This window comes from Trifolium pratense, linkage group LG7 (assembly GCF_020283565.1).
Source record: "Trifolium pratense cultivar HEN17-A07 linkage group LG7, ARS_RC_1.1, whole genome shotgun sequence".
Taxonomy (NCBI): domain Eukaryota; kingdom Viridiplantae; phylum Streptophyta; class Magnoliopsida; order Fabales; family Fabaceae; genus Trifolium; species Trifolium pratense.
The window spans coordinates 5,972,194-5,985,661 of record NC_060065.1 but is presented as its reverse complement, the minus strand read 5'-3'; the positions used below and the strand labels follow the sequence as shown (position 1 = coordinate 5,985,661).

The 13,468-nt window shown below is 33.0% G+C and overlaps 1 protein-coding gene across 3 annotated transcripts; it reads right to left on the bottom strand.

Moving 5' to 3' along the window:
* Nucleotides 1-3,254: 3,254 nt before the first annotated feature.
* On the bottom strand, nucleotides 3,255-7,461 carry LOC123897274 (homeobox protein knotted-1-like 3). Of its 3 annotated transcripts, none has more exons than XM_045947852.1 (6): nucleotides 6,055-7,461; nucleotides 5,616-5,736; nucleotides 4,402-4,601; nucleotides 4,000-4,131; nucleotides 3,658-3,794; nucleotides 3,255-3,562 (listed from the first exon to the last, which is right to left on the bottom strand). In XM_045947852.1, the coding sequence occupies exons 1-6, from the start codon at nucleotides 6,625-6,627 to the stop codon at nucleotides 3,547-3,549; spliced, it is 1,179 nt and encodes a 392-aa protein (XP_045803808.1). In that variant the 5' UTR covers nucleotides 6,628-7,461; the 3' UTR covers nucleotides 3,255-3,546. The 3 variants fall into 3 exon arrangements, with proteins under 3 accessions (XP_045803808.1, XP_045803809.1, XP_045803807.1); XM_045947853.1 differs by having other exon boundaries at nucleotides 3,255-3,554; nucleotides 6,055-7,237; XM_045947851.1 differs by having other exon boundaries at nucleotides 3,255-3,568; nucleotides 6,055-7,034.
* Between the last annotated feature and the right edge of the window lie 6,007 nt (nucleotides 7,462-13,468).

Here is a 13,468-nt window from a genome sequence, read left to right as displayed (position 1 = left end):
TTTGAAATTTATGTAATTATTGTTTATTAAAATAATAAAATGTTGTGTTTAGCTTATGTCCCTCGTTCTAGTGCCAAGTATGCTAACATTGCGTTTCTAAGGTATTGTTCGTTTTTTTTTTTTTTTTTTTTTTTTTTGAAGCAAAAATATAGATAGATTCAAAAAAAACCAGTTTTGTACAAGGTGATCAGCCAGGATCCAACCATCAAACGGACAAGGAAAACAAAAGAGAAAGCTAAACTAAATAAGCAAATGAGCAATATGCTCCCTAAGTTTAGGACTTCTCCAACCTCTATAAACTATAGTGTTGATAATATCTTCATCTATGTTTGTATTATATACTTGATTACCAAAACAAACATCATTCCTATATTTCCACAATGTGTAAACTGTTTCAGCAGCCGCACTTTTGAGCAGTTGGGCCTTCCACCCTTTTCCTTTGCTAGATCTAGTGATCCATCTTAATTCCTCATTCCACTCCATGGGGACATGATCGACTTTCAACCACCTGAGAACCTTATGCCAGATATTTTTCAACTCAATACAGCCAAAGAAAAGGTGGTTAATAGTTTCATCATTGTGACAGAAACAACACTTCAGGTTGACTATCACACCAAATTTCTGAAGCCTATCTTTGGTTGCCAGCCTGCAATGACACGCTAGCCAGAAAACAAAAAGCGCTCTAGGCCGAGCCATATTTTGATACATAGTTTGTCTCCAACCTACCACAGCATAATCCACTCTCAACATTTGATAAACTTTCCTTGTGATAATCTTACCCTTCATGTTGTTCCACCCCTGTACCTGTTGGAGCGAGTCCCTTTGCTGAAGGATAGCTTTAAGAATCCATGAAGAATTCTGCTTTACAGGCATAGTCATCAAGTTGTCCTGCTTAATATAGTAACTATGGATCCATCGAATCCATAAGCTGTCAGCCTTGTTATTTATGTTCCAAAGCAGTTTAGTCAGGTTAGCACGGTTCCATTCTTCAAGAGATATCAAGTTTAGCCCGCCTTTGGCCTTAGGAGCACAAACATGATCCCAAGAAACAAGAGATTTTCTAGTAATCACAGCCCCACCAGACCACAAAAAAGAACGGCAGATTGCATTAATTTTATGAATTACCTTTTTTGGGAGCGGTAGGCATTGCATCCAATAGTTTGCTACTGCAAAGGTCACACTAGCAATCAGTTGAAGTCAAGGTATTGTTCGTTTTAGACCTTTGTGCCCTCATAAATTTTATCTTTTGTACAAAACGTCTTATTTGGTTGGATAGTGCCGGTGTTGTTTATAAACTATTCTTACTTTCAATATTGTGTTGAATCTTGTGATTTGTGATCGAAAGAAAAGACTCCAATAAAAATAGTTAATCAAATTATCATATTGATAAATTTAAGAAGTTTTCTCTCCCGACCCCCCTTATTTCTTTTCTACCCCCCAAAAATCTCATTTTGCCCCTTGCAGTATGAAAAATTTTTGCCAACAAACTTCGGTTTATATAAACCGAAGTTTTTAAACATGGAAAAAAAATTCGGTTTATATAAACCGAAATAACATATACCCCCCAAAAAGAAGGAAAATTTATGTGAAAATTCGTGTAGAGCTACCTGTGGTAAATTTATCATATCTCTCTGAATATAGGTCGTATGCTAATGATTTTTAATCCAGTGTAAAGAAGACAAAATTTACTACAAAATTGACACCGGAATTATTAAATTTCATTAAGTATAGTATGAGAAAATCTACCTACAAGTTTGAGAAAAGTTTCTGCAAAATGTTGTAGAGATACCTGTGGTAAATTTATCATAGCTCTCTGAATATAAGTCGTATGCTAATAATTTTTTATCCAGTGTAAAGAAGACAAAATTTACTACAAGATGGACACCGGAATTGTTAAATTTCATTAAGTATAGTATGAAAAAATCTACCTACAAGTTTGAGAAAAGTTTATGCTCTGTTTCTGTACCAGTACCCATTATTTCGTCAAACTGAACCAATTGGATAGTTAACCCTAAAAAAAAAATTATATTTGTATTCTTGACACCCTAAGCTTTCCAACGAGTGGTCATTTACTCAAATCGGACATCGTTTAGTATTTCAAATAAATTGTGGAAGTTGAGAGTCTCATGCAGAATTTATGCAGGAAAGCTGGAAAAAAATTTGGAACACAATATTTCGGTTTATATAAACCGAAATTTTTTAGCATGACAAAAAAATTCGGTTCGTATAAACCGAAGTACCCCCCAAGGGCAAAAACGGAAATTCAGGGGTAGAAAAGAAATGAGGGGGGTCAGGAGAGAAACCATCTAAATTTAATGGATACCTCACACTTATAACCTCAATACAAGTAGAGCTGCCAAAATGGGCTACTCCAAATGGGCCGGCCCGTCAAGCCCGATTTTTCTCGGATTCGGGCCTTGAAAATTCTAGCCCGAATTATTTCCGGACTTTTTAGTCCGGTCCGATTAAAATATGGGCTAGCCGAATGGGCCATGGGCGGCCCGCAAGCCCGAAAAATTAAAATTAAAAAAATTAAAATTAAAACTAAATATAAATAATTTGTTTTTGATGATTTGAACTTAGTTCGTAATATAAATTATAAAACATCGTCCGCTACTTAACTAGCGGATGAGTAAAAATAAGGCACCCGAGAAATTCGTAGGTAGCGGATAAGTTAAAATAGGGTGCGCGAGAAACTCGTAAGTAGCGGATGACGAAAATAGGGCGCGCGAGAAAGTCGTAGGTAACAGATGAGTAAAAATATGACGCGCAAGAAACTCGTAAGTAGCGGATGAGAAAAAATATAGAGCCCGAGAAACTCATAGGTAGCGGATGAGTAAAAAATAAGGCGCGCGAAAATTATTGATCATATTTATAATGTTAAGTTTGAGCACTAAATATAAAATAAAAAATAAAAAAATAAACTGGGCGGCCCGAAAGCCCGGCAACCCGTACCGGGCCGGACTCGGGCACTAATTTTGGTAGCCCGTTTTTTATCCCGGCCCGATGAAGCCCGAATTTGGCCAGGCCGCCCGTTTTGACAACTCTAAATACAAGAATAAAAAATATAGATATGCCTCTTCAAAACACTTGAACTCAACATACCTTACTAAGAGAAGAAAAAAATCACCAAAAACTAAAAATATATAAAATTTATGTTTAATTCCTTAAGACACTATAGTGAAAATTTGTCAGAAAATAAAAAAGAGAACTATAATAAAATAAAAAATAATAAAAAAGAAATCAAACCATGCTAATTCAATTTGTTATATAGATTAATAAATAAAATTAAGAACTACAGTACTTTAAGAAACATCTTATTTCTAGAGATAAATATATATTTAAACTTTTTGTTGCATCCTAGGTGCTGCTGCTGCTGCGGGCAGGCCTTCAAAGCTTCCTCATCTCTGTTTTCAACTCTGTTCTTTAATCAGAAGCAAAATGTGATTCTTTTTTCACCTATCATTTACTTTGTTGGATCTGCTGCCATCATGAGGGATTGGTTCTCAGGTTTGCCACCATTTACATGTACTAACTACCAGCACTTTAATCACCTGCATTACTTTTTCTATTTTAAGATTGGTGCAAAGTTCATGCAAAATTTAAGACCATGAAAATGACTAATTTTTAATTAGGAAAAAATCAATAGATAGATACCTCTTGCGCTTGCTCTTCAAGACATTAGAAGTTGAAGGATTGCTGTGCCAGTTTCTCTTCCTTTGATTGATAAACCAATTATTTATCTGTTTCAATTGCAAACCTGTTTCTTGCACCAACCTTGCCTTATCCTCCTCCTAAAAGCCACAACACATATTAAACTAATAATACCAAGTGCACTATGTTTGATCATAGACAAATGTGCAAGGGTAACTATGTTGATATTCCTTAAAATTCATTCAAATTTGTTTGAGAAAATATCAATGTTAAGCAAACTATGTGTTGAATCATGTAAAGAATTTCGTAAAAAAAAATAGTAAAGGGTTGATGTTGAGTTCTTACTGTAGGGTAAGGCCACTTTGAATGTGATTGCCACCAATCTTTAAGGACTGAAGTTGTATCGCCAGGAAGTTTCCCAGCTCGTCTCTTGCGTAAAATTTCCTCTCTTATGTCCACAATTTTCTCTTTATAACCCTACATAGTCAAAAGAATTTTGAGGTCCATTCAGAGATCAAACTCCGAATCAGATGATTAAGAAACTCAAATATTTACTACTTGTGTCACCATGCTGGTACACACTACACTTTTTATTACCAAAAAAACAATTGTGGAAATAATCCTACAAGATTTTCACTGGATAGTAAAAAATGTGTTGAAGAGTATATGTATATTAATTAATAATTGTAATACAGTTTAGTACCTTTCCTATTCAACAACATTTAATGTAATCCATTAGTGCCGTACCTGTTTCAATTCATGCTTTAATTCATGTCTTACACGTTCCATGAGGGACCTCTCATTCTCTGTTAGAACAAGAGGACCAAATCCTCCCATGCTGTTATCTGAACCATCCATACCACCATCAAACAGATTAACATCGCTGTCCACTTGCTCATCTTCGTCCTCGGACATTGTTGCTCCTGTACCTTCCCCGGGTGAAACTCCTGTTACTCATGTGAAAAAAAAAATCACTTAAATTAGCACTCATAAAATTAGACACAAGAGCTGTGTATGTGCTTTTGCTGTTTATTGTGCACAATAAGTTAGGTAATCTAGCAAAAAAGGTTTGTGACTACATTCATAGTGCATAATAGTTTGGCATAATACACATGCTAAAAGCATGGACAATTCTGTCCAAAAAAAAGCAAGGACAGCTGGGCCATACAGTATAACTAAAATGTCTTCAATACACTTGGAACACAACCAAACAAACAATTCAAATTTCCCAAACCCAAAGAATTCATACGGGACAAGGAAGAGACTTTTAATTCCTGTAGCCATGTTCCTCCTTGACTATCAATTATTAGAAGCTTGATTATTGTTATTGTTCCACTAAACTTTGCATATTAAGTAAATAATTGACCTTGTAAGTTGTAAGAACTAATTAACAACATCTGCAATGGTAGAATTTTAAAGAACGCCAACTTTAAGTTTTTACAATAAGTACATGTATGCCTATTAAATTTTATGATGCTCATTAAAAATTTACTCATATGAGAATATTCGTCACTGAGTTATTTAACTAACAAATACTATCATCTCTTCCATATCTCTCCTAAAATACGCAGCTCTCATTAAATCTATAAAACACAAAATTATACAAACAAAAATTATATTTTATTATTAAGAAACCTAAGTAATTAGATATATTTGTTCGAAGTGTATATATTGACTTACAGTGAGATTGACAAAATCAAAGTGTGTGACCAAAATTGTCAAAAACTACACTTTGGAACTTAACAAAATCACGGTGTCACGGTAGTTTTGCCAAACTCGCACTCAATCTGAACATGGTCTAAGAAAATTTGAAAATTAGATTACATCACTGCAGGTATAATTCCTGATTTGGAGAACTTAAGTACTCTGAATCTGAGTTAATTGAAAGAAGAAACTCTCCTAATTATGTTAAAAATGTAACAAAGACTATAATAAGAAGAAGAAGATTATATATATTGCACCTGTTAGACTTTGTAAAGACTGTTCAATCTCCCAACAAGCCATTACTGCTTCCATTGCATGGACCCGGACATGTTGTTGAAGCTGTTCTTTGAACGAACAAAGCAACAAAACATAGTGCGACTGCAACAATATCAATAACCATAATTTCAAAATCATAATAGTACAACACAAAATAAATTCCTCCACTGACCAAACTGTCACAAAAAAATAAAATAAATAAAGAACTATAATTACTTACATTCCACCATAAAAAACTAAAATAACTAATCAAAAAATTAGTATAAGTTAATTAAGGATATAACTAAAATTAGAAAGTAGTAAAAATCAAGTAAAATTAGAATAAGCTCAAAAGGTTAAATTCGGACTATTAATCCAGAGTTCGGCTACGATGTAAGTAAAGTCTGATCGATATAATCGAGAAATAAATGTAATAGATACCATGAAATGGTCGAGTTGTTTGTTATCATCATCAAGCATGCCCTGTCCAAAGGCAGAGTACTTGGCAACAACACTCTGTGACTCTGCCAGCTGAGCGTCGATTCTCGGCAACTGGTCAACAGGCGTGGCGATTCTCAAACACGCCACGTGTGCTGATAGAAGTTGTTCGTAAAGCGGATGAGCCATTATTTCACCTTTGTATTTCGCTTTCTGCCAGTTCATAACTCCTTCCTCCGCCGCTGTTTCGCCGCTTTCCGTTGTCTTTAGTCCATCTCCAGCGATGTTATCGATGACTTCGCTTTGATTACGGTGTAGGATCGGACGGGATAACCATTGACCGGAGGATTGGGAGCCAGCAGCAGCAGCGCCGGTTGTGTCAAGGTTGAGGAAATTGGTACTGTTGTTTGTTGCGGTTGTTGTTGTAGCGTTGACGTTGGTTTCGAGGTTTCGAAGAAGAGCGTTGTTGAGCCAATTAGGTGCTGTTTGGAAAGAGTTGTGAGGATCGGAGGTTGGTTGTTGTTGTTGTTGGTCTGTGAAATGATGGAGTGGGTGGTCTTGGTTGTGATAAGCCATAGTGTTACTGTGATGTGACTCGGGACTTAAGCGGTAGCTATAATAATATTCATGGAATTGAAGAATAGAAAGGAAAAGAGAGAAAGTGTGTGTGTTGTGGGATTAGGAAGATGAAGGGAGAGAAAGGGAGGGAGGGAGGGAGGGAACAGAGGTTGTTGTGAGTTACTACAGCTGTGAGAAAAGAACAACTTATAGTATCTTGATGAAAGAAAGGTTGTAAAGGTTAAAAAAGAGGTTGGAGAGAAAATACAATGAGGCGGTTTTTCTATTTCTGACAAGTCAAGTCAATACTAATTTTTTAGTAGTAAACTAATATTTTGAATTTTAAAGCTGTAATTGGAATTTAGATTTATCATTGTTATTGTGTCATGCAGTAAGTAATTGCTCTGGAAAAATGGTTGACATTTTACACCGTCTAGATCCTCTTTTGTCATTTCTCTCATCTATATTGATTTTAGTCGTTCATCAATTAGTTTATGTTATTGATTGCTATAGTGGATTTAAATCAATTACTCATATTTGTCTAGGACTTTTTTTATGAACTACAAAATTAATTTATTGAATAATAAGATGAAACAAAGTATAAGTAGTACTAAATTCCCCAACAAAAATAAAGTACGAGTAGTAACACCTAACAATAAAATAGCAAATTTATCTAAGCAAACAATCAATCATTGGGAGTGAAAACCCGTCATAGAACATACAAGGATATCCCAATTTCTTTGCCAAGAGTCACTCCCAAGAGAGCCTTTTTATAGAATCCACCACTTCCAACACTGAAGAATGTCACCAAAAATCATTATGTTTCTCGCCTTTCAAATCGACTAAAGAGTCGCATGCCATACTAACAAAAGATCTTTTCCACCCTTTTTACTTCTAAGCGAGCAAAAACTTTTAAGAACTACTAACAAGTCTCCCATAAGCGTGAACAAGACACCGAACCGATCAAAAAAACACATACTAAATGGAGCTCGAAAAGTGACATTTGACAAAAAGATGATCTTCAGTTTCTACATCTTGTCGGCACCAAACACACACCTTTGATCCTCCTCTTTGACTATAACCCCCATAAGGTTAAGGTTTCGCTTTGATGGAAGACGACCCCAGAGCATTTGCCAGGAAAAAATAATCACCTTTGATAGAGCATAAGTGCATAACTATCCCACAACCTTAGCAACCACTTCCCCTTTTCCCCCTTCCAATCCGAATGAGGAGATCCCAACAACACTAAAAAGTTATAAATCCCTTTTACTAAAAAAGAACCTCCAACACCGATATTACCACTCCCCCTCACCAACCTCCACGGAGCCCAACCCAGACAAATCTTTCCACCGTAACGAAGAGGAATTTGGAATGTTTGTGCAGGACTATCAAATGGCTGGAGAAGATCAAGTTTCGTATAAAACTATTGAACCATGTATTCAGAGTTGTTGAATCGCATGTAGCTAATCGATATTTACGTCTATGGGAAACTGTGTGAATTCACTATTGTAGTGAATTTAGAGGTTCCAAATATAGTTGCCGGAGGAACTCAAATGTTTCGAGATTTTGTATAAAACACATGTGAACTATTATTGCATGACGATTAAAGTGTCGCATAAGTCGACACGATTCAAAAAAAATATCTAGTTGAAAAAAATTGACGGAAGAACCAATGCAACCGATTTATTTTTGGACGGAACAAGTCCGGTCAACTGATTTATATGGTACAAATCTTGGATTATGATTCCAAAATGAAATATAAAAACATTTATTCTTCTACTAATCCATAATCCTATAAATAAATTTATGTAGTATAATATTTTGGTATATATATATATATATTTATTTTTTTTGAAAACTTGGTATTCGGCTCTGAGACCGACGCGTATAAATAAATTTATGTATTATAATATTTTGGTATATGATTTGATACGTAGCTAGAGTGGTAGCCACTGAGGAGAAGTCACAGGTGGATTGGACCACTTGGAAGAAAGGAAAGGGGGGACCATCCAAGTGAAGCACGCGCCTAAAATAGCTGATGAGGTCTATCTATCTATGTGGCGTGTATGTGGGGACCACCGTTATTTTTGACTTCACTTAACTGCCGCCGGCCCAATCAATGTGGACGGAGCCTGCACACATGTGGTCCCATCCCTTTCTGGGCCCATTATATGGGGTCCATTACTCTTTTGGACAAAATATTGTTTTTTCTTCACAAAATGCTTAACGAGTGTGCTTTATTTTTAAATTAAATATCAAAATATTTTCTTCAAAGTTGTATTTTCTTGCTTTCAAAGTTTAAAATTTTTTTTTACAAAGCCAAAAGAGAAAAAAACAAAAGCCAAAAGGGAGGAATGAGAGAAGCAAAAGAAACACAAAAAATAATAATAACAACAACATTGTTGTTGTTATAACTTTAGTGTTACAAAACCACCGCCGGCCCTAAAACTCTTTTTGATTTTCTTCTTCTTCTCTCACCCATAGAGGGGTGGTTTTAGGTCAATTTTTGGCCTAAAATCACCCCTTTACATTTTTTTCTTCTTGCTTTTTAATACAAATAAGTGATTTTCACATAGTTTAAGTCTTATAGTTTTGTTTTCATCTTTGCGATTTTATCCTTTGTTTTGATTTTCAGTATTGTTGTCCCGTCTTAGTGCGGAGTATTGTTGTCCCGTCTTTGTGCGGTGTTCATTTGTTTCAGGTTTGAAGATTAAGGTTGATCCAGTGCAGATCCAATCAATGACTTTTGTACCATCAACGCTACAGATCCGGCGACATGAATGTTCCGGAAACTTCAATATAGTCAAATATGTAGGCTTTTGCAATATGCCGTTTGATGCTATTAACACGGATGCTGTGAGTTTGTTCGCAGATTCATCCTTTTTGTTTTTAGCGATTTTGATTTGTATTGTATCGATGTACTCTTATCAATTTGAATAAATGAATATCTTTTATTTAGTCACAAAAAAAAAAGTTTAAAATTTTTTATTTTTGTCAAAAAAAAATTAAAATTTTATTTATTTTTTTTGTATACCAAAATTAAATTTTTTTTAACACAAAATTCTTTTTTTTTTCAATTAAATGCTTTCAAGATATTTGTTTGTAAGACTTTTTTTTCGAAGAGAAAATGTTCATTGTTCATGCCAATTTGTCTCCTCTTACGACAATTTCTCTTGCGGCCCTATCTTATTCTCCATCTTCTTCATTTGTTAGTTTTTCTAGATATTTTTAAGATAGGTTTTCATAATCATACGACCGCCGACTACATGAGACAAAAGATTCTTAAGATGTGAAAATGGTATATATTTTAATTTAAGGTGTATTAATATTTAAAATCCGTTCAAAATATTGACAACATAAATCATATATTTTAGATTGGTATAAGGTTCAATCCACATTTATCTTGGGATTTATTTTCATAAAGGCACAATTCAATAGCACTTTTCCCTCAACTTTGTATCCTTTTTGGCTCATAACAACTTGTAACAACTAAACGATTCATAACACTTTCCAACTGGCCATCTAAACTCAACATTAATGGGTTATGTCCCTAACGATTTTCTTATACCGCACAATGATTTCTTTTCGGTGTCTATTTAAACAAATCTTCAAAACAAAGCAAGGTCCACAATTTATAACCCCAAAATATCTCTCGCTATTTGCTCCCTTGTTGGTTTGAGCCTTAGGGCCCGTTTGGTGCACAGGATAAGAGACAGGATAGGATAACTATATCATATCCTGTCTCAATCCAGTGTTTGGTGACACAACAGGATATGATAAGTTAATCCTGAAGCTTATCCTATCATGTTTCTCTAGTTAAAATCCTTATCCTGAATTTGAGCTGGGTTACCAGCATGATAGGATAAGAAAAAAAAATCGTTGATTTATTCTATAAAATATATTTTAAAATAAAAAATTGAAAATTAATAAAATAATTTGATAGTAAATTAATAATAAAATAATTAATTTTTAAATATATATGTGATTTTCTCACAAGGGTAATTTTGTAATTTAAATAATCTAAAAAATCAAAATTCTCCTAAAATTACAATATTTTAAATTAAAATAATTATTAAAAAATTGCAAAATAAGAATATTAATTTAAATTTAATAACAACTTAAATATAATTCTTTTGCAATGGTAGTTTTATTATTTACATATATCATATATTTATTTAGCTTATCTAACATGTATAATTGAGTTATTTATTTGATCATGATTCATATAAAAAACTTAATTTGTTTATTTTCTCATGATTTGTATTTAAAATTTAAAGTTATTTGATTACTTTTTCTTTTTGTACAATTACTTATTTATATTTTTATTTATAAAATTCAAAGTATTACAATATAATTTTTAACAAATAACAATTGTTTTACGAGGGTAATTTTGTCATTTAAATATGTTATGTATCTTATCATATTGGTATGAACAAATATGTATTAAAAATATGATATAATAGTTATCATGTTTGTTATCCTGTGTGCACCAAACACAGGATAGGATAACTGAGGATAACTGTTATCCTGCTGATATCCTATCCTATCACTATCCTGTTGTATATCCTATCCTGTCACTATCCTATCCTGCGCACCAAACGGGCCCTTAGAGTATTTGTAGGATGTTGGTCCAACTAACTTTATTAGATATAATGACCTATGTCACATTAAGTGGCATCGTGACTTGTCCATATCGATGTCATATTACCCGAACCATAAAACCAATTTGATACTAATTAAAAATTTGCATTTTATCTGTGTTGGACTTGTGTCATCTAAACCCTAAAACTAATTAGCACTTATAAAGTGTCTACACATAAAAAAATTAAATTTTTAACCGACATCAACTTATACAAGTCACGATGTCACTTTGATAAGTGGTACTCCCTCCGATCCTATATATAAGAGAAGTTTTACTTTTTAGATTCATTTGTAAAATGAATGTATCTAGACTATATTATAATTTATATACATTCATTTTACAATAAACCTAAAAAGTAAAACTTCTCTTATATATAGAACCGGAGTGAGTATAATACTTATGTTTTAGATTTTGCGTGACATGAAATAAACTAATATAAGCCATGATGTCACTTAATTGGCAAGTCAACACCTTCAGTAAAACTACTATTTTATGGGTGAAATATTTTGACCCGGTATTAAATAATTGAGGAAATAATTTTTTTTTTTATGCAATTGAGGAAATAATTTGATATTCAAAAATAGTGATTCAGTCTATCAAATTTGGACAAAGAAAAGCTACTTACAGTAGAAACTCTTTAAATTAATACTCGGTAAATTAATAAACTATCTAAAATAATAAATTTGTTCGGTCCCGACTTGGGCCAATGTAAAACATTGAAAAACTCGATAAAATAATAAGATAATAATTTTTCGGGAGATCCCTTTATAATTTTCGGTCCCAAGAAAATCATAAATTAATAATTCATAGAAACTGAAAAAAAAATATTACACTCTATTGAAATATGATTCAATAGTTGTCTGTTTCCAATGCATATGAACACAGTAGTTACTAATTTACGTTGAGTCTCAAGGTTCGCTGTAACGTAATTCTAAGAGGCATAGACTAATTTGTCTTTTTGTTTGGTATGTACAATATAATTACTTAAAAACTCTTTAAATTAATAATTATTAATTTATCAATAAATTAATAACTCTCTAAATTAATAAATTTCTTCGGTCCTGACATTATTAATTTAAAAAGTTTCTAACGTAGTTCTTAAGAATAGCGTAATTGAAAACTTGCACGGCTTTATGATCACCTTATCGACAGAATGAAGGGATGGAATGTAGACTATGGACAAACAAGTGGTTGTTATCACAAATTAACTTTGAATCAATCATGTTACCGACTCAAAGAACTATAACTAAATTTTCAAAGAGTGTGTGTTTGTGGTTATGTGTGAGAATCGGAACAAATGAATGTTGGAAGTGTCTTAACTCAAGTTTAGGCGTGAAAATGGCGCAGCCCTAGCCATGATATGTGGTGGCCTTGTTAGATTACGACTGTTTATTGGATTTATCCATATTTTTCTTAAAGTTGATATAATCTTTTGTTCTTATTACATACTCATTCTTCGTGAATTCTTTTTTAGTTCCTATATACTTTGTGGCGGAAAACTATTGTTGTTGTCAAATTTGTGATATATTACATACCGAGAATGAATTCTCTCTATTTGTTTTTCCTCATGTTTTTCAATTTGTTTAATCATCACTTTTTAATTCACATTTTTCTCCTTTTCATTTTTTTCTCTCCACTCAAATCAATGGCTAAAAAAAATTATCCTAACCAAATTAACACGAGAGAATCCTGTGTACATGACCCATTATTCTTGGTTACAAGATATAAATCTTTTAGGCAAGCTCAGACCTATTAAATTTTCTTTTTTTTTTTTGTTAAATAATTTGGTGTCTAGAAATTTCATCCTTAAGGTGAATAAGTGGAATGATCGGGATTCAAACTTTGCCCCCCTACATATATATAATACAATGTTCCCGTCAACTGAACTAAGTTCACATGACTAAACTGATATATTAAGTAATCCCTAAAGTTTTTGTAATTCTTAAATTTAGTCCTTAAAACAAATGAAGTGGAAAATCAGTTAATTTAGTTCATAAAATCTTAAAATAACAGCTAAATTGAAAGATTTTATATATTTTAGGACTACTTATTGTATTTATATACTCCTTCTAGTCTTTATTATAAGAGAAGATGCACTTTTTAGGTTTATTGTAAAATTAATGTATCTGGACAATATTATAGTCTAGATACATTAGTTTTACAATGAACCAGAAAACTAAAATTTCTCTTATATTAAGAATCGGGAGAGTAGTTTAA